The 19,832-nt window shown below is 54.9% G+C and overlaps 1 protein-coding gene across 3 annotated transcripts in view; it reads right to left on the reverse strand.

Annotated features, from left to right (window-relative positions):
• TNFRSF1B (TNF receptor superfamily member 1B) overlaps positions 1 to 19,832 on the reverse strand; it is a 58,575-nt gene that overhangs the window by 4,326 nt on the left and 34,417 nt on the right. For all 3 annotated transcript variants that reach the window (XM_063715008.1, XM_024235564.2, XM_063715006.1), the window contains exons 2-9: positions 15,849 to 15,948; positions 13,658 to 13,786; positions 12,927 to 13,076; positions 12,345 to 12,438; positions 11,775 to 12,010; positions 10,842 to 10,919; positions 10,259 to 10,293; positions 2,697 to 2,904 (exon numbers count right to left, since the gene is read on the reverse strand). In XM_063715008.1, the coding sequence (XP_063571078.1) occupies positions 2,697 to 2,904; positions 10,259 to 10,293; positions 10,842 to 10,919; positions 11,775 to 12,010; positions 12,345 to 12,438; positions 12,927 to 13,076; positions 13,658 to 13,786; positions 15,849 to 15,948 (1,030 nt within the window). The remainder of the gene's footprint in view (positions 1 to 2,696; positions 2,905 to 10,258; positions 10,294 to 10,841; positions 10,920 to 11,774; positions 12,011 to 12,344; positions 12,439 to 12,926; positions 13,077 to 13,657; positions 13,787 to 15,848; positions 15,949 to 19,832) is intronic.

Here is a 19,832-nt window from a genome sequence, read left to right on the forward strand (position 1 = left end):
CTTTTTGATCATTCCCTGCTGTGTTCCTAGTGCCTGTAACAGGGACAAGTCTACGGGGTTTTTTGTTGTTGGTGGTGGTGGTGGTGGTGATGTTTTTAAGTGAATTGATTACCAACATTTAAAATTCAGGCGTTTACATTTAAAGATCTGGATTTATGGCTTCCCTTGGGAGCCAGATGCAGAAGATCCGTCCAAGGACAGCCCAAGGTTTGCCTCACCTTCCTGCCCAGCCCCTATGGGCAACCGAGTTTTCTAACTGGTTGGGGAGGCACTGGATGGTGGGTTTGCTGAGATGAATGTGAGGGGACTGGCATACAGTAAAGTAGCCCCCTCAGAAAATGAGAGTTGCTGCTGCTGTTGCTGCAGGGGCCTGCTGAGTGCCCTCACCCCAGCCTGGTTCCCCCTAACTCCAACTACTCGGGTAGCTGGGAGGTGGATGGAGCTGGCAACCTGCTGTGCTCAAAACAGCCCCAAGCAGGTGGTGGGGGAGGAGGGTTGAAATCACAAGGCCGGAAGGAAATTTCCACCCTGAGCCTCCACGGCACCCAAATGTCACCCAAAGTCACCATGGCCTTTGCATATCGAGCATGAGACATTGCGGGGGTGGATGGGGGACCACGAAGGGGCACAACCCTGGGGTTTACAGGTTCCCACAGTGGAGGGAGGTGTTAGGGGTGGGAGGGAGAGAAGGAGAGGACAGAGGCCAGGGACACGGGCTGGGGGACTCGGGGGAAGGAGCACAGAGCAGAAGAGGCAGAGGGGAGAGGGGAGGGCAGACATGGTCAGGGCTCCACCCTGGCCCAAGGAGGGAGCCACACCAGGTGTAGCTACAAAATCAGAAAGATGGGCCGTGCGTGTTGGCTCACGCCTGTAATCCCAGCCCTTTGGGAGGCCAAGGCAGATGGATCACCTGAGGTCAGGATATCGAGACCAGTCTGGCCAACATAGTGAAACCCCATCTCTACTAAAAGTACAAAAATTAGCCAGGCATGATGGCACATGCCTGTAATCCCACCTACTCGGGAAGCTGAGGTGGGAGGATCACTTGAACCCGGGAGGCGGAGGCTGCAGTGAGCAGAGAAGTAAGCCAAGACTGCACCACTGCACTCCAGCCTGGGCGACGAGCGAGACCCCATTAAAAAAAAAAAAAATCAGACGAATCCAAGAACTGGGCAAAGACTAAGAGTTTATAATTGGAGCGCACTCATTCATTCATTCATTCCACAATGTGTAGGGCCCCTGATCTCTTCCAGGCACTGGCCCAGGCCCTCCCACAGGGAGTTCTCAGGCTGGAGTGAGGGGCACTGATGAGACCTCCCACCGAGGAGGCTGGGGGCTATGATGGGGCAAACAGAAATGGCCACGTCAGCTCCTGTGGGCAGATGGGGACAGGTAGGAACAGGTGTGGCAGGCAGGGGTGGCATGAGTGCAGGCAAGAGGCAGGGGCGCGGTGAGCTGGGGAGCAGCTGGGGGTGAGTGAGCTGGAGGAGGGCTGTGTGGTGGGGGCTGCAGCCATCAGTCCCCACATGGAGGCGGCCCAGAGGGAGCCTGGCCCTGGTCTGGTGCACAGCTGGGCACAATGTCACCCATCTCTCACCAGACCTGGCAAGGAGGTGCCATAGCACACCTCTAGGTGAAAAAACCAAGGCTTGGCAGGGTTAAGCATCCCGCCCAAATTCTTATGGCACCAGAGTGGCCGGGCAAGGATCTGAGACTGACCCAAGTTCATGGTCATTCCCTGAATTCTCACTGGCTGGCACTGCCAGGTAAGAGGGAGAGAGGCACAGGCCAGCAGACCCTGTACAGGGGCCCCTCCAGTGTGGGCCCTAGAGATGCCAACCAGGAGTGACATCCGTCATAGACCAGGTCCAGGGCACAATGCAGCCTGCATAAATGGGACACGATCCCCACACTCCCAGTGCCTCAGACCCAAAGAGACCCAGCAACAAACTGCAGTGAGTGGAGCCCTGGAGCCACCATTTCTTCATTCATCTTCCAACCCCAGGGCTCTGGAGCCCGACAGCGTAGGGGTGAGTCTGGCTCTTCTGTTTACTAGCCATGTGCCCTTGAAGAAGCTGTTTAACCTCTCTGGGGCTCAGTTTCCTCAACTGTAAAATGGGATAACAACAATAACTATCTCTTAGAGTTGACATGCAGGTCAATTTCACACGTATAGTATAGTGCCAGCTGTACCGCAGCCTTCCATAAGTAGAAGCGATTGTTACGATTAATTATTAGTAGCTGGGCCATGTTGGGCCTGCAGATACAGGGATGAATGAGATGATCCAGGCTCACCAGGTGTCCCACAGCCTGGCGTGGGAGACAGGAGAAGACAGTGTCTGTACATGCAGTCTGACAGTCCTGTCAAAGGGAGGCCAGAGCATGGTGAGCCTGGAGGAGCAGCCAGGCCAGCTGGGGGTGGTAGCAGGGAGCAGGTTTCAGGAAAACTCCTCCGCCAGATACCGGGCACTTGGACAAGCTGGGGTTGTCCCACAGAAGGAAGGATTTTGAGGTGATAGGCCCAGCATGGGCAAAGGCGGGAGGGAACTTAGGTTCAGGGAACCAAAGGAAGTTCCCTGTGGCTCAGGCCTCGTCCCACCCCGCGGGGAGGCTCAGGAGGAGATGGCTAAGACAGAAACCAGATGAGAAAGACCAAGGAGGCTTGGGATGAAGCCAGGCGTGCTCCCACCTCTTACCTGAGCTCCCGGTGCTGGCCCGGGCCTCCCCGGCCCCACTGGCCTTCTCCACGCCTGGTGCCTGTGGCTGGTTCCGAGTGGGTGCCCTTCTGTCCAACGCGCTGGCCGAGCTCTCCAGGGAGCTGCTGCTGGAGCTCGGCGCTGTGATCAGCAGGTGCTGCTGCTCGGGGCCCTGTGTACCCCGGGCCTTATCAGCAGGCAAGTGAGGCTGGATGGGCAGGGGGTGGTAGGGGAGAGCAGTCAGCCCACCAGCCAGCTCCTTCTTCCCCTCCTCCTTCCCACTGCCATCCACACCTCTTGCCGTCAGCACTTCTCAGTTTACGTGACGTTTCTGCCCACCCTTGCACGTTCTTTCCACACACGGCACTTTTTGGGAGGTGTGATTCTCCGTGGTTTCTGTGTTTCTGTTATTAGCACCCAGCTGCTCTGCTAGAGTGAGTGTCCTATGAGGGCAGAGACTACCTGGCCCTGTTCACCAAATAGTCTTAGAGGTGGGGCAGGATTTTCATCCTTATTTTGCATAAGAGAGTAGAAGGAAAGCAGCTTTCCTTCACCCCATCTGCACAGGGAGACATGGCCCAGCCTAGCAACCAAGAGTGTGGACTCTAAACCCAGACCACACAAGTGCAAATAATGACTCTACCACTCACTTGCTGTGTGACCTTGGACAAGTTACTTAACCTCTCTGTGCCTCTTTTTTTTTTTTAATCTATAAAGGGAGAATAATAACCTACCTCATAGAGTTGTTGTGAAGATTAGATGGCTGAATATTTGTAAAGTGCTTAAAACAATGCCTATTCCATAGTAAACTCCACACAAGAGTTTGTTAAATCAGAAGTAGGCAAATGATTGCCCAGGGGCCCAGTACAGCCTGCCACTAAGAATGGTTTTCACTTTTTTTTTTTTTTTTTTTTTTGAGACAGGGTCTCACCCTGTTGCTCAGGCAGGAGCGCAGTGGCACAATCATAGCTGACTATAGCCCTCAATTTTCCAGGCTCAAGTGATCCTCCTGCCTCAACCTCCTGAGTAGCTGAGACCACAGGCATGTGTCACTGCTCCTGGCTAATTTTTTTGTTGTCGATTGTTTGTAGAGACAGGGTTGTGCTATGTTGCCCAGGCTGGTCTTGTACTCCTGGGCTCAAGCCATCTTCCTACTCTGGCCTCCCAAAGTGCTGGGATAACAGGCGTGCACCACCACACCTCACTGGTTTTCATGTTTTAAATGGTTGAAAAAAATGTTTAAGAATAATTTGTGGCCAGGTGTGGTGGCTCATGCCTGTAATCTTAGCACTTTGGGAGGCTGAGGCAGACGGATCACCTGAGGTCGGGAGTCGGGGACCAGCCTGACCAACATGGCGAAATCCCGTCTCTACTAAAAATACAAAATTAGCTGGCATGGTGGCTCATGTCTGTAATCCCAGCTACTCAGGAGGCTGAGGCAGGAGAATCGCTTGAACCTGGGAGGCAGAGGTTGTGGTGAGGCGAGATCAAGCCACTGCACTCCAGGCTGGGCAATAAGAGTGAAACTCCATCTCAAAAAAAAAAAGAATAATTTGCGACACACGGAATGGTATGAAGTTCAAGTTTGGGTGTCCAGTAGCACAATTAGATCAGAACACACCACTCTCAGTTGGGTGTGTGCTGTCTATGCATGTAGCTGCTTTCTTGCTACAGAGGTGGGTTTGAGTAGCTGTCACTGAGACCATACAGTCCACAAAGCCTGAAATTCCTACCATCTGGCCCTTTACAGAGAAAGCGTGCAGACCTTTGTGCTCAGTCAATCATTCTGGGGCAGAGAGTGCTCACATCTGAGACCCTCTGCTGCACTGCCTCAGCCTCTTGTTCCAGAGTCCGCCCACAGGCTGCTCTGCAACTTCCCCTGATGTCTTCTTCCCATAGAATAATAATAATATTATTAGCTGACATTTGAGTGCCAGCCAATGCCATGCACTGTACCTACATCCCTCCAGACACTATCTATGTTGATTCTTCCAACAGCCCAGTGTTATCCTTGCTTTGTGGAAACTGAGGCACAGAGAGGTTGAGTTACTTGCCCAAGGTCATGGTTAGGACATACTATGGCTGGGCTAAATCCCAAAGTGCCTTTCCTGGGTGTCTGGGGTTTCAACTCTGGAGGCTCAAGGCAAGGTCCCCATTTCCAGACACCCACACTGGAGAGAAGCTGGAAATTCCTTTCCCAGCCTGTTGTCTGTTCCCACCGGCTGGCCAGTCGCTCACACCCTTGCCTTGGAGTTCTAAGCAATTGTTTGCTGATCCCGGCAAAAAAGGAGATGGCACGGGCCACATTCCCAACAGCTGCCCTGGCCCCTGGCCTGCCCAGGATTAAAACAAGGGTCCCAGGCAGAAAGAAGGAGGGTAGAGATGAGTGAAGGGCTGATGGGGCTTGCCAGCACTGCAGCGGGAGGTGAGAGCAGGGGTGGAGCGAGCAGCGCAGGTGCCACCACCCCCCAGGAAAGGCTGAGACCTCCTGCCTCCCTCCAGAGGGAGCTACAATTCCAGATGTGGTCTGAGAACAGATGCGAGTACCAGGGTCCTCTCTGTCCAATCACTGCAGCCCCCGGCTTCCATGGCTTCTTGGACACCTGAGCGCCACCTGCACCCTCAATTCCCCAAGGCCACAGCCTCTCACTGAGGACTGGAGGGATCCCGTGCAAGCTGTCCCTAAGAGGCCACGGAGGCCCAGAGAAAGTGCGTCCTGTGCTCAGCATCACACAGCTGGTCCAAGGCAGGAGCAGAAGCCCAGACCAGCTTCCCCAGGAACCCCCGCACCCTCCCTGGGCTGGGTCCCCCAGTTTTGGAGAGATGGAGGGCATTGCAAGTTCATGCTGAACCTCCGCCCAGGTGGTCTGACCCTGGTCGCTGCCCACAACCACCCCCCAGCCCTGCTCTGAGCCTGGAAGGGGAGGAGAAGCAGCCAATTTTCACTCCTCACAACCCCACAAAAGGGGTTTTTCTGGCCTGTGCCCCACCCCCTCTGCTGGTGGCTACAGCCAGGCAGAACAAAAACCCCCAAAGGTCACGGCCACCTCCCTCCTCCCAAGCCACAAGTCGCAAAGTTCAAGCAGCCCCAGGTGGCGCAGAAGCAGGCTGAGTCCTGTTCCTTGGGCTGGGACCCCAGTAGAGCCGAGTACTGAGGAGCCTCATTCAAAACACAGGATCCCAGGGCCGGGTGCGGTGGCTCACGCCTGTAATCCCAGCACTTTGGGAGGCCGAGGCGGTCACCGAATCACGAGGTCAGGAGATTGAGACCATCCTGACTAACACGGTGAAACCCCGTCTCTACTAAAAATACAAAACATTAGCTGGGCGAGGTGGTGGGTGCCTGTAGTCCCAGCTACTCGGGAGGCTGAAGCAGGAGAATGGTGTGAACCCAGGAGGCGGAGCTTGCAGTGAGCCAAGATTGCGCCACTGCACTCCAGCCTGGGCGACAGAGCAAGACTCTTTCTCAAACAAACAAACAAACAAACAAACAAAACAGGATTCCAGCCAGCCAGCCAGCCAGCACTCTCAGCTCCCAGCCCCTCCTGGCCCAGCCCCGCTGGGCAGAAGCAGAGACCCTGCAGAGCCATGGGCCAGGTCCTCCAGGTTCCTGCTGGGTCCGTCTGTTTGTATGTTCACAAGGCTCACACACCTGTGTCTACAGGCATGAGGGTGTGAAGCATGCACACATGTGTCTATGTTAGGGGGCATGTGTGCATATCTGTGAGTGATGTAGTGAGTGTGTGTGCTGGGGTGGCGAGGAGAGACACTCCTAGGTTTGTGTCCCAGGCCGCGATCATTAGCTGTGCTACGCTGGGAAAGTTACTAACTTCTCTGAGACCATGATTCTTGGGCCATATAATGGGGGGCAAGAATCATACTGCCTGCGTGTGGCAGCATGGCTGTGAGAATAAAGAACACTGGGCACAGTGTCTGGCATCCGTTCAACAGCCGATAAATGTTCACACCTGTTATCAGACATAGGTCCGTACATGAGTGTGTCCGTGGGGGTGATTGTGGGTAAGTTCACATATTGGTGTTTTCTTTTTTTTTTTGAGACAGAGTCTCGCTCTATCGCCCAGGCTGGAGTACAGTGGTGCGATCTCGGTTCACTGCAAGCTCCACCTCCCGGGTTCACGCTATTCTCCTGCCTCAGCCTCCGGAGTAGCTGGAACTACAGGCGCCCGCCACCACGCCCGGCTAATTTTTTGTATTTTTAGTAGAGATGGGGTTTCACCGTGTTAGCCAGGATGGTCTCGATCTCCTGACCTCGTGATCCACCTGCCTCGGCCTCCCAAAGTGCTGGGATTACAGGCGTGAGCCACGGCACCCGGCCACATGTTGGTGTTTTCTAAACAAAGGGACGCCACTGTCTCCCATGCCCTGGACGTTCTTTCTGTGGCAGGAGGAGCAGGTGGGTGCTGAGTCCACACTCCAAGCCCAGAAGCCCAGCTCAAGGACTCTCCACTGGCCTCTTAGCAGGAGTAGCTGCTGGTTGAGGAGTAGCGTGGGACATGGGCATAAACCTGATTCAAACCTGGGCTGTGCCACTCACCTAATGATCTAATCCTACAGGAGAAATGGAACCTCCCTGAGTCTCAGTTTCCTCCTTTGTAAAATGGGGGTGATGATGCTCCCTGCCCCACAGGGACGCGTGGGGACTCAGTCACAAAGAGCCTGGCAGGGCTCAGCCAGGGCTGTACTGGGACAAGCTCAGGCCTGTGCAGATTTCCTCCCAACTCCTTATTCAGGAGGGTCTTGGGAGTTGGAAACTGGCTACAGTGGGAGTGTTTATACCACAGAAATTAGCAAACACCACAAATCAGGGTTTGGGGGTTTTTCCGCACTAGACACACCACTGGGGCACTCAACAAATACTTGAGTCACTCACATTCAGAGAACACTGAGAGCAACAGTGAAAGGAAAGGGGCTGGGCGTGGTGGTTCACGCCTATCATCCCAGCACTTTGGGAGACCAAGGTGGGCAGATCACTTGAGGTCAGGGGTTTGAGACCACCCTGGCCAACATGGCAAAACCCCGTCTCTACTAAAAACATAAAAATTAGCCAGGCATGGCGGCGCATGCCCATAGTCCCATCTACTTGGGAGGCTGAGACGGGATGACCACTCGAACCCGGGAGGCGGAGGCTGCAGTGAGCCAAGAGGGCGCCACTGCACTGCAGGCTGGGCGACATAGCTGTCTCAAAAAAAAAAAAAGAAAGAAAGGAAAAAAAAAAAAGGAAAAGGGAAGCAGAGGCTGCTGGGCCACACCCAGGACATCTTCAGTGCACAGAGGATTGGGAAACACTTGGTGGGGAAAGGGAAGGCGACAGCTGGACTGCTGCGGAAGAGCTTGGGGGAGACCCCTGCTCTACGCACGCCACCAGGCGGCAACAGTCAGTGTCACTGAATTGAAGCTGGAGAAAGGGAGCAGTGAAACTCACTCACCGGGGAATGAGAACGTTTCCTCCCCACTAAAATACTGTAGGGCAGGGCAAAGAGCACTGAGATGGGAGTCCAGAGACACATTGCAGTGCGACCTTGAGCAACTCAGTTTTCCTCCCTGCATCTCTTTTCCTGTCACCAAAATCAGGGGATGAAATCAATCTATCTGATTCCAAACACCTGGTGTAAGCTTCAGGCATTGGGCTGCCCAGGGCTGAGCTGTTCCCTCGAGCAGTGGTTCTCCGCTGGGGGTGATTTCGCCCTCCAGGGGACACCTGGCGATGTCTGGAGAGTTTTGGATTGTTGCCACTGGAGTGGGAATGCGGCTGGCATGTAAGTAAACAAAGACCAAAGACGCTGCCGAATAGCACGGGACAGCCCCCACAACTAAGTAAGACATTTTATTTATTTATTGTATTGTATTGTATTTTTTCTTTTGAGATGGAGTCTTGCTCTATTGCCCAGGCTGGAGAGCAGTGGCGTGATCTCAGCTCATTGCAACCTCCACCACCTGGGTTCAAGCGACTCTCCTGCCTCAGCCTCCCGAGTAGCTGAGACTACAGGCACGTGCCACCATGCCTGGCTAATTTTTGTGTTTTTAGTAGAGATGGGGTTTTACCATGATGGCCAGACTAGTCTTGAACTCCTGACCTCAAGTGATCCATCTACCTCGGCCTTCCAAAGTGCTGGGATTACAGGTGTGAGCCACTGTGCCCAGCCAAGATCCTTTTTAAAAATATTTATTTTATTTAATTTTGTTTAGGGATAGGGTCTCACTGTGTTTCCCAGGCTGGTTTTGAACTCCTAGACTCAAGCAATCTTCCCACCTTGGCCTGCCTTAAGTAAGTTGTCGTCTCAAATATCCATGAGGTTGAGAAACTCTTTCTCTACCTGACCCTGAGGTCTTGAAAACTCATCAGACTCTGTTTTCTCATCTGTCAAATTGGGTAAAAAACCTGCCCTGCCTACCAGGTGCAAGGCTGTGACAGACCCATGTTCTGGCTTACCCCATACCCACTTCCAACCCCCCTCGCTTGTCCTCCTCCTCCATAGAGGCTGGAACAGCAAAGCACCCCCTTCCCCAGCTTCCCTTGCAGCTAGGGTTGGTCATGTGACACAGTCTGGTCAGTGAGATGAAAGAAGTCTACCCGGGGCTTCTGGGAAGGCATCTGATTTACTGATAAAGGCACCATGGCTGGCCTGGCCACCTGCCCCTTCTTCCCACTTCAGACTTAGAGGTGACATATGAAGTGATGATCACCATCTTATGACGTGAGGCCACGAACAAGAGAACAAAAGTCAACACACTAAAGATGACAGAGCCTGGGGTCCTGCTGGCACCATGCAAGGGGACAGTGGAGGCCATTCCAGCAGACACCAACCCCTTGACTTCTTACAATGCAAGAAAAATAAAGCCATTTTTTCTAAAGTCACCTGTAGGTTTGGGATTACTTCCAGCCAAATGCCTTCCTGATGGAGAATGAATGAAATACTGTGATATGACACTGTCAGTCTGTCTCTAACAAAAGGCCTTCACAGGCCCTACTTTATAAAACAGATCAAAGGTGAGTTGCTTTGGGAGGACCCAGGGCCCAGCCCCACAGCCTCTACCTCAAACCTGAGAGATGACCACTTCCCCCACACCCAAGGGCCCTCTGTGGGACACTGAGCTACCCCAGAATTCAGTTTGAAAACCACTGCTCTCTGAGAAAGTGCTCTGTAAACACAATGGAGGCAGGGAGAAACATCATTGTCAGCTGACCGAATGGCACCACCCTGCAGGCTGGATCGAGCAGACACAACCCCCATCTCGTGGTAAGGAAGTAGCCATAGAGCAATTTCACATCTACCCAAGGTTGCGCTGTGGGTCCACAACCACGTGCCTGCCACGAACGCCACGAAGGCGTCTGCTGTCTGCCGGAGTATTTCACACTCACAGCCTCTCTTAGTCCATGGAGGGCTGCCTGACTCCCTGGCCTTTCCTCCACCTCCCAGGGCTCTGCACACCTCCTGACACTGGACAGACCAACGACAGAAGTCACTGCTTCCTCTGTGACAGCCCGGCCCGCCGAGAAGGGGACCGGGGGAAGAGGGGGAAAGGGCAGTGGAGACACTCACCACCTTGGCTTCTCTCTGCAGGCACGAGGGCTTCTCTATAAAGAGGAGAGGGGACAAGTAAGAGATTGACTTCCTCAGGCACATCTGTCCTAAGTAGGAGGGCAGTATGGGGACCAATAGAAGCAGCAGAGAGGCCCAGCCCTGCAGGGAGCAATCGCCTACCAGACAAGGTCCACAGAAGCCCCCACCCAACTCTAACTGCCACCATCCCAACCATTCTCCAGTCCCCCATCTGTGCCATCCGTGCCTCCACTGAGGATGCGCGTCCTTCCCTGCACAGACTCCACCCATCGAGATCTTACCCAGCTCAGAGACCACCTGCTGCAGGAAGCCCGAATCCCCCAGGCTTCCTGGATAGGAATCCTGAACTCTTACCTTTTGGAAAACCCTGATCACCTCTTGCCTTTTAGTAATTAAGTTAGCAGAGGTGCCTTCACCCCAGGCCTTAAGCTCCTACAGAAGAAGGACCCCCATATCCAGCTCTGTCTGACCCCTAAGGCTGTGCCCAGTGCTGGACTCACACGAGGCACCCCACAAAAGCTTCCTGAACAAGTGGATGAAGGAAGGAAGGATGGACTCTTACTTTTCACCTGGGTCATGATGACACAGTTCACCACTCCTATTATTAGTAGACCCAAGGCTGTCACACCCACAATCAGTCCTAGAAAGAAAAGAGAAGCTCAGACAGCTACAGAAAACAAACTTAAATGTACCAGGGGCCAGCCAGGCAAGCCAGGGACCCAAGGTGCTTCGCGTCATTGAAAGTGAGGGGCAAGTCTAGGCCGGAGATTCTCAAATCCAATTACAAAGCAATCACGTCTGTGTGCCTCATTCAGCCTAAGGGCCACCAGTTTGAGACCTCTGGTCTGATGCAGTTCTAGCCCCAGAATGGAAGCCCCCAGAGGTGACCTGGCCCAGCCCACTGTCTTCTTAGCCTAATGGGCTCATCAGAAACAGCAGCAAGGAGACCATCTGCATATTCAGGCGAATTGCTGACCCCATCTCTCCCCTATCCAGGGGTTTTGGTTTTTTTTGTTTTTGAGATAGGACCTCACTCGTCGCCCAGGCTGGAGTGCAGTGGCATGATCATAGCTCAATGCAGCCTCAAATTCCTGGGCTCATGTGATCCTCCCACCTCAGCCTCCTGAGTAGCTGGGACAATAGGCACCATCCCACCCAAATAATTTTTAATTTTTTTATAGAGATGGAGTCTCGCTGTGTTACCCAGGCTGATCTCAAACTCTTAGCCTCAAGCAATCCTTCAGCCTCCTTGGCCTCCCAAAGCACTGGGATTACAGGCTTGAGCCACTGCATCGGGCCCACCCACTTAGGGATTTTGAATGATAGCACCAGGTGTGGGGGGAAAGCAGTCTCACTGCCACCTGTATCCCAGAACAGGACACAGGGTCCAGCCCCCCGTGGGCTCTCAGTAAAACTATGGGAGAGGAAGAAAGAAAGAGAGACAGAAAGACAGGCAGAAGGAAGGAGTGAATGAATGAGCCTTCTTACGACTTACCAACTGGAAGAGCAAAGTCGCCAGTGCTCCCTTCAGCTGGGGGGCTGGGGCCCATCGGGAGCAGGAAGGAGGTGCTTGGAGCAGTGCTGGGTCCTGGAGTTGGCTGCATGTGTTGGGATCGTGTGGACACTGGCTGGGGTAAGTGTACTGCCCCTGGGGCCATACTCCGGGTGGGGGACGTGGACGTGCAGACTGCATCCATGCTTGCATTCCCAGGGATGGCCACCACGTTACAGCTGGAGGAGGAGGAGGCTTAGTCAGGAGGCAGCAGGGGACAGAGTGGCTGGTGTGGCTGGGCTCATTCATGAGCCCCAGCAGGCAGGATAGGAGAGTGACGATGTGTGCCCTGAGGACCATCCCCTCCTAGCCCTCCCCCACCTCCCCATGCACCCACCCAGTCCTGCCTTCCAGGGCAAGGTCCTGCCCACCATGCCATTTATCCTGGGAGCCACCCTCAGATAAAGCAGTCTGGACAATAGTGGCTGGTGAGCTGCTCTGTGTCCTGGACCCACAGTCACCCAGGGACAGCCCCTCCCTGCTCTTCCAGAACCAAAGGACTCAGCTACTCACATCTGGTGGGGCCTGCAAATATCCGTGGATGAAGTCGTGTTGGAGAATGTCCCCGGGGCGCAGGGCTTGCACACCACGTCTGATGTTTCATTTCCTTCAGGGAACAATCCGAACTTGTCAACCACTCAGACACTCTGCGGGACAGCTGGGCCTTGGCACTAGAGCCCTAGCAGAGGTCTGAGGGGCCCAAGGACCTCTGTCTGCACCTCCATCCCTTCCACACACATACACACACACACAGATGCCTGTACACACATGCACACACACAGATGCACGCGATTGGGCTGTAGAATTATGTGAGTTCATCTTCTTGCAGCATCACACAACTTTCCTAGCTTAGGGCTTGGTCTGATCCATCTCTGGGTCCCCTGGTTCCAGCACATAAGAGGTGCCTAGTCAGGAGTGCTGGCAGGAAGAATAAACGGTGGACAGGTGGGCAGACGGATGGGTAGCAAGCACCTGGCCACCACTAACAGTGTTCCCTGCTGGACTAATTAATGGGTTGATGCCCGTGACACTGCAAGGATATCTACAAAGGAGAGGCCCAAGGGCGTCCCCAAGGACCTGAGCCCCACCCCATACCTGGTCTGGCCACGCCGAAGCCGGGGCGACACTTGCGCAGCGGCGCGCACAGCCGGCACCCCTCCTGCTTGCTCAGCGCGCAGTACCAGCCGGGCCTGCAGGTGCAGATGCGGTTCTGTTCCCGAGTGCAGGCTTGAGTTTCTACCTGGTCTAGAGCAGCGAGAGGGCGGCACACGGTCACGCCTGCCTCCGCCGCACCCACGCTGCCCTCCCAGCCAGCCCAGCACTCTCAGACAGCTCTGATCTCCAGGAGGCTGGCGGACCGCCTCAGCATGGGGCACACACAACACTGGCCAGAGTCCAGGAGCAGGACCGGCAGTCCTGCTACTCCCCGCAGTCCCGCTCGTCCCCCGCAGTTCCTCTCCTCCCCGAAGCCCCGTTCCTCCCCGCAGTTTCGCTCCTCCCGGAAGTCCCACTCCTCCCCGCAGTCCCGCTCTTCCCCGCAGTCCTGCTCCTCGCAGCACGAGCATGCGCACCACTCTCCCACGCACCACCTCCTCAACCCTTACGTGGGCACAGTTCTCCCACCGCCTGCCCCGTGGGGCTGTGAAGAGGCTTTGGGGAGACAGAGGAGGAAAATGCCAGTGGTAGGGGTAAACAGCTGCACCTGTGCCACTTCCAACAACCAGCCTGGGGTAACTCCAGACAGCTGGAAGCCAAAGAGGCTGGAGTTGCCGGGGGATGTTGGAGGCAGGCGTGTGAGGGCCCCCCTTTTCTCTGAACCTACTCACCAGAGCTACAGCGGGAGCCACAGCTCAAGCACTCGGGAACCCAGTTCCAGAGCTCGGTGTATGTGCTGTCCTCACAGGAGTCACACACGGTGTCCGAGGTCTTGGTACAGAAGACTTTTGCATGTTGGCCTAAGGAAACAAGGGCCAGAGGTCTCAGCTGGGCGGGCCTTCTGCCAGGACCCTGGGCTCACCCACTGTCCCCACAAAGTCCAGAGTTCTAAAGCCCAGCTGGGAAGGCTATTCTGTGGAGTTCCAATTCCTCAGAATCATCTCCCATCTAGTATTGTACCAGCTATCACGTCATTTCTGAACCCCTTCTGCTCAAAGATAGATTCCTCTCTGCTCTCTCCAGATGCTTGAACCTCCACCACTGGAGACCTATTATCAGTCAATCACACTTTAGTAAGAACTAGCTTGCCAGTTTCTTCCTTCTTGACAGATGGCTAACATTCTCCAGCTAGGGGCATGAATGACAGGGGGAACAGGTAGTAAGAATGTAGTCCCTGGTATCCTATCAAGGACAAGGGCATGGGCCTGGAAAGCAGGCATGCCAGGGACAGAAAACACCAACGGAAACCTTAAAAAAAAGTTGACTCAGTAACTGCTTTTTTTTTTTTTTTTTTTTTTTTTGAGACAGAATCTCGCTCTGTGGCCCAGGCTAGAGTGCAGTGGCACAGTCTCGGCTCACTGCAACCTCTGCCTCTCAGGTTCAAGCAATTCTCCTGCCTCAGCCTCCCAAGTAGCTGGGATTACAGGCACCTGCCATTATGCCCAGCTATTTTTTGTATTTTTAGTAGAGACGGGGTTTCACCATGTTGGCCAGGCTGGTCTCAAACTCCTGGCCTCGGGTGATCCGCCCACCTCGGCCTCTCTAGTAACTTCTTAAAGAGACCCTTCCAGTTAATAAAAGAAAGAAGAGAGTCACTTTCCCTAGGGTGTCTTAAAATGACTAGGGACGGTGACAGGTACTCATATGCCCACCTACATCTCAAGGTAACGGCTCAAAGCCCTCCATTGGCTCCCAGACAGAATAAAATCTAAACTCCTTACCATGATCCCTGCTCACTCCTTCCTCCTCTTCCCCTACCGTACTCGCCTTTGCTCATCCTGGGCCACACATGCTGGCCCTGCTGTTGCTCCAGCTCACCAAACAGGCTCTGACTTCAAGGCCTTCGCACATGCTGTTCCTTCCTCCTGGCACACTGTTCCCTGTATACGTGCATGACCTGCTCCCTCACCTCCTGCAGGGCTCTGCCCAAATGTCACCTCCTCAGAGAGACCTTCCCAGACCACGCTGTGTAAAACAGGATGTCCCGCTCTGTCTCCCCGGCCTTACCTGACCTTGTCTTTCTACAGCACTTACAGACAGACAGGACCACACATCTCCTAATTTATCTGTCTGCGTCCACCATTAAAATGCAGACTCCACGAGGGCAAGGGTTTTGTCTGCCCTGCTCTCTGTGTATTCCCAGCACTTAGAACACACAGCAGATACCTTATAAACATGACATGAATGAATACAGACATAAAGGAATAGATGGAGGGCACCGGGAGTCAGGCTACCTGGCTCCACCAACTGTGGCTGGGCCTCAGGTCTACCATCTGTGAAATGGGTAAGCATTCACAGAATCAGTCAAATCTGCACCAAGCGCCTACATGGCATTGCGCCACGTGCTGAGGATTCAGCAGAAAACAAGCCACAATCTCTGCCCTGGAGGAGCACACAGTGGAGGCAACAGGAAGTGGAACCGGGCTGTAATCACACAGCGAGGAAAGAGCTGCCATGGGAACATCAGGGGCCAGTGAGAGCTCAAAGGAGGCAGCACTTGTCTTTCAAGCTGAGTGCTGCCTCCTCCAGGTAGCCCTCCCTGACTCTCCCAGGAGCTAATTTAGGCTCTCCTCCGCCTCCTCCTCCGGCTGGGCAGTATGGGGCAGGCAGGCTTCCTGGAAGAGGGGACATCTTCAGCTGAGGTCTAAAGGGCAAGTCGGAGTTAATCAGGGAAAAGGAGTTGGGAAGTGTGCCAGGAGGAGGGAACAGCATGTTCACAGGCCCAGAAGCAACAGGGAGCATGGGCCAGTGCATAGAACTAGGAGTTCAGTAAGAATCAAGGGCCACGCCCTCACGCCCCAGCCCCTGTACACACACGCTCCTCCAGGGCATGGGCCCCGAGCCCCCCGCGGCTGCCCTCACCCGGCGGGCACTTGCTGCAGCACATCTGAGCTGTCTGGTCATAGTATTCTCTGAACCGGCATGTGCTCCCGGGCTCTGGGGCGTAGGGTGTAAATGCCACCTGAAAGGAAGAAGAGAAGACTGCCATCAACAGGGCCGCCCCTGGGTTCTGCCATGCCTGATGCCCAGGTCCCCGCCCTGCAAATGTTTGGCCCTCTCCCTGCCAGGCTGCACGGATGATGGATGGGGAGGTTCCTCCCCCTGGAGCAGGGTACGGGAAGGAGAGCTCGTGCCTTCTTTTACCTCCCCTGCCTCCCCACCTCAGTGTACCCTACTCATGTCTGCAGGCAGAAACACTGAGTCTGCTGGTCTTCTCCAGTGCTGGGTGACCCCTAACACTACACGGGACAGATATCCAGGAGACAGTGGCCTTGGTCACAGAGAATGGGGGTTCTCAGCACAAAGCTGCCCTCCGCCAAGGATACCTCTCCTTCCCTTCTGCACCTGAAACGTCCCTTTGTCTTTCAAGATGAGTGCTGCCTCCTCTGGGAAGCCCTCCCTGACTCCCAGAGGCTAATTCAAGCTCCTCCTACTACTACTCTGGGCTGTCTCTAAATATGGGTTATGACCCCTCTAACAGTCATCTGATTGTTCTGAATGGTTACTTGCTTGTCCTTCCACCCCCGTGGGTATGTATGCACACACCTGTGTACACACACTCTCATGTGATGCAGACAGCAGAGGTGGCAGCCTTGTCATCTCTAGACCCTCAGTCTCTCACATGGGACTCACCGTAGAGCCGGCACTCATCAGCTGAATGTTGGTTATGACCATGACAATCATTGCCATTTTTGAAGCACCGCCTAGATACCAGGCACTGTTCTAAGTGTTTCCACTGCTCAAGTTGGTGGGTGCTGTTGCACCCCACTCAGACCCCTGCTGCCAGCAGGGCACCTCTCCCCCAGCTGCTGTGGGTGTTGGCTGATAACGAATCCTCCACAGCCTCAAGGTGGGACCCACCCTGGTACAATTCATGGTCCAGAGCCACCCCCGTGGTGTCCGGCTGAAGCTGGTGAACACGTCCCTGCTAGGCCCCCTCCCCTGCCGTGCCCTGCCTGCTTCTCCTGGGAGCCCTCCCTAGTAAATCACTTTCACAAAGATCCCTGCCTCAGGCTCTGCTTCTAGAAGACCCTACTTGAGACAGGTGTATGGTCTCAGCAAGACTTCCCAACCACCCAATGAAGATGGAGACGGTTTCCCTACTGCAGCCATTTTATAGAACAGGAAACCGAGGCCTGAGAGGGCAGGTCACCTGCCCAAGGTCCCAGACCCGGTAAGTGACAGAGAAGGGTTTGGACCTGGGTCCTGTCTGACTTCACAGCTCACAGTCTCAAAGACTGTGCTGGATGCCTCCGGGAAGAGATGAACAATGTGATGAATGAAAAGAGGGAAAGGGCCAGGTGTGGTGGCTCACACCCATAATCCCAGCACTTTGGGAGGCCGAAGCAGGTGGATCACTTGAGGTCAGGAGTTCGAGACCAGCCTGGCCAACAAGGCAAAACCCTGTCTCTACTAAAAATACAAAATTATCCCGGCATGGTGGCGTGTGCCTGTAATCCCAACTACTCTGAAGGCTGAGGCAAGAGAATCCCTTGAACCTGGGAGGAGGAGGTTGCAGTGAGCTGAGATCATGCCACTGCACTTCCAGCCTAGTTGACAGAGCGAAACTCCATCTCAAAAAAAAAAAAAAGAGGGGAGAAAAGAGAAAAGCAAAGCCACCCAGAGAAGCTACAGCCCTGGACAGAGGGGCAGACGCAGAGCCCTCCTCCCTCGGGTCTCTGAGTGACCCTCCAGGAGTGCAGAGCTGCAGCACTGTCACCACTGTGCCTTCCCAGGACCCCTGGGAGCAAGCCCCTGAGTCCTGCCCTCTCTCCTAAAAGACTGGGGTTGGCAGTCCGGCCTTTCAGCGACAAGCATTAATTAGCCACCTCTACCAGGCTGAGAGCAAGCTCAGAATGGAGACATTCACATGTAGGCAAACATGGGTGTGAACACATCTGTACAAGCAAAGAGGGTGTACACACACACCCCAAGTCCTTCAGGAGCCCCCACAGATGCGTCACCTGGAAATGACCAAAGGGCAGTTCTAGGAGGTCAGAGCCAGGGCTGGCGCACTCCCCACTGTACTGCCAGCTGCAGTCATGTGGCCAGTACAAGATCGAGATCCATAACCTTTAGTGAACGAGTGATGGGGCCTCTCCATAGATAAGGATACAGGGAATCAGAAAGAACTGGTTTCAAATCTTCACTCCACCACTTAGCGGCTGTGTGGCCTCAGGCAAGTGCCTTAACCTCTCTGGACTCCAGTAGCTAACATATAGGAGCAGGGGAGATACTAAAAATATTTAACAAACCAGCACAACGTGGCCATGGACTTATCCTGGACTTCAGCTGTCAGCAAGCCAGTCAGAGCAGACACCAGTCATGGCACCCAGCACCACTGGGCCAGTGCAGACCTGGCCAAATTTCCACCAGCCAAGGTGGCAGGTGGGTTCAATGTACCCCCTCCTCCCCTTCCTCACAGCACTGCCTGGGAGTCAGGACTGTCCAGAGTCTGGGGCTGCTGAGCCTTTGGCTGCACCTATAGTGAGTGACAAGCAGGGCTGGAAACCCAGCTGTCTCCCACCTCGGCCTGGCAGGGAGCACCAGCCTGCCCTGGCTGCACCCCTCGGTGCCAACAGCTGGAACCCCTCAGCGGGAACGACCCAGAGGAGCTGGGGCTTCCTGCTATGGAGAAATCTGCCACTCTTCTGACCCCCAGGCCTTTGCACCCCAGCTGACTTCTATGCCTGGAATGGCCTGGTGCTTCCTGTAACAAATTCCATGCATCCCTTAAGAGCCCTGCTCAGGCAGTAGCCTCCCTCCTGAAGTCTCCCTGCCCGCACCCTACCCTGAATGAGTCACTCAGGCCCAGAGTCCCCACCTTCCTCCCTCATGGATCTCCTCATGGCCTCCCTGGGCCCCTTGCTAGATGGGAAGCCCCCCTGAGGCTGCAGGCTGGGGGGTTACCCTTTGCTGTTGCCCCACAGCCTAGCAGGGCGTAGATGCTCAGCAGCTGCTGATCTCAACCATGGGCTGGGTTACAATGTCCTTTCCTGTAGGGATCTAACTCCAGCGCCAGGGCCGCAAAGCTCAAAACACAGATGCACTTTCCACCCTGGCCTGCCCCGGAGGCCCACCCCAGGCCCATCAGCTCTGGTGAATTCTGGGCATGGGCAGTGGGAACCATGCTGCATAACAGGGTCTGAAGAAGTAACCCCCGTCTGGAGCCTCAGTTTGCCTGGGCATGGTGCTGCCACACACACTCGGTCCCAGTACTCCTCCCCTCCCCGGTTTGCTGCTGGAGCAGACTCCCAGGCACCCTAGACAAAAGAAGAAGCCTTCTAAGGGGTTCCCACAGTGTCGGGGGAGCTCACTGCCTGTGTCCAAAGCACCCAGGGGTGCCTGTCATGAAGCCAACCCCCACTCCCCAAACAAGTGCAGAATCTCAGGGGTGGGCCCAGGAAGCCCTGCTGTTAAAAAAAGAAAAAGAAAATGGAAATCTCCCCGGTGATTCTCACGCTCCTTTGCAGAACACACTCTGATTATCCGGCCTCCTGGATTGAGCAAGGTGACCTAGGGGAGGGGTGGTGGAGGGGGCTCATGGCCGAGACCCGGCATCCAAAGGCTGTGGGAGCCCCTAACCCAGAGAAATGGCAGCTTCTGCAGCTCCCTCTGCACAAGCCATTCCATCGAATACTAACTGTGGCAGAGGGTCTGCCTGACCCTCGGCAAACCCCCAAACTGCCTTCCCTGAAGGCTGCTGCTGGGCGCTTCCCCAAGGGCAGGGGCTGTGCCTACCCCGCTCTGACCGAACGGCCTCCCAGAGGCAGCTGCCTCTTCCCTCAGATCGCATCCCCGAGGCAGGGAGGGGCTGCACCTCTTCCCTGGCAGCACCCCATCCCC

The sequence above is a fragment of the Pongo abelii genome, chromosome 1 (assembly GCF_028885655.2).
Source record: "Pongo abelii isolate AG06213 chromosome 1, NHGRI_mPonAbe1-v2.0_pri, whole genome shotgun sequence".
NCBI classification, from domain to species: Eukaryota; Metazoa; Chordata; class Mammalia; order Primates; family Hominidae; genus Pongo; species Pongo abelii.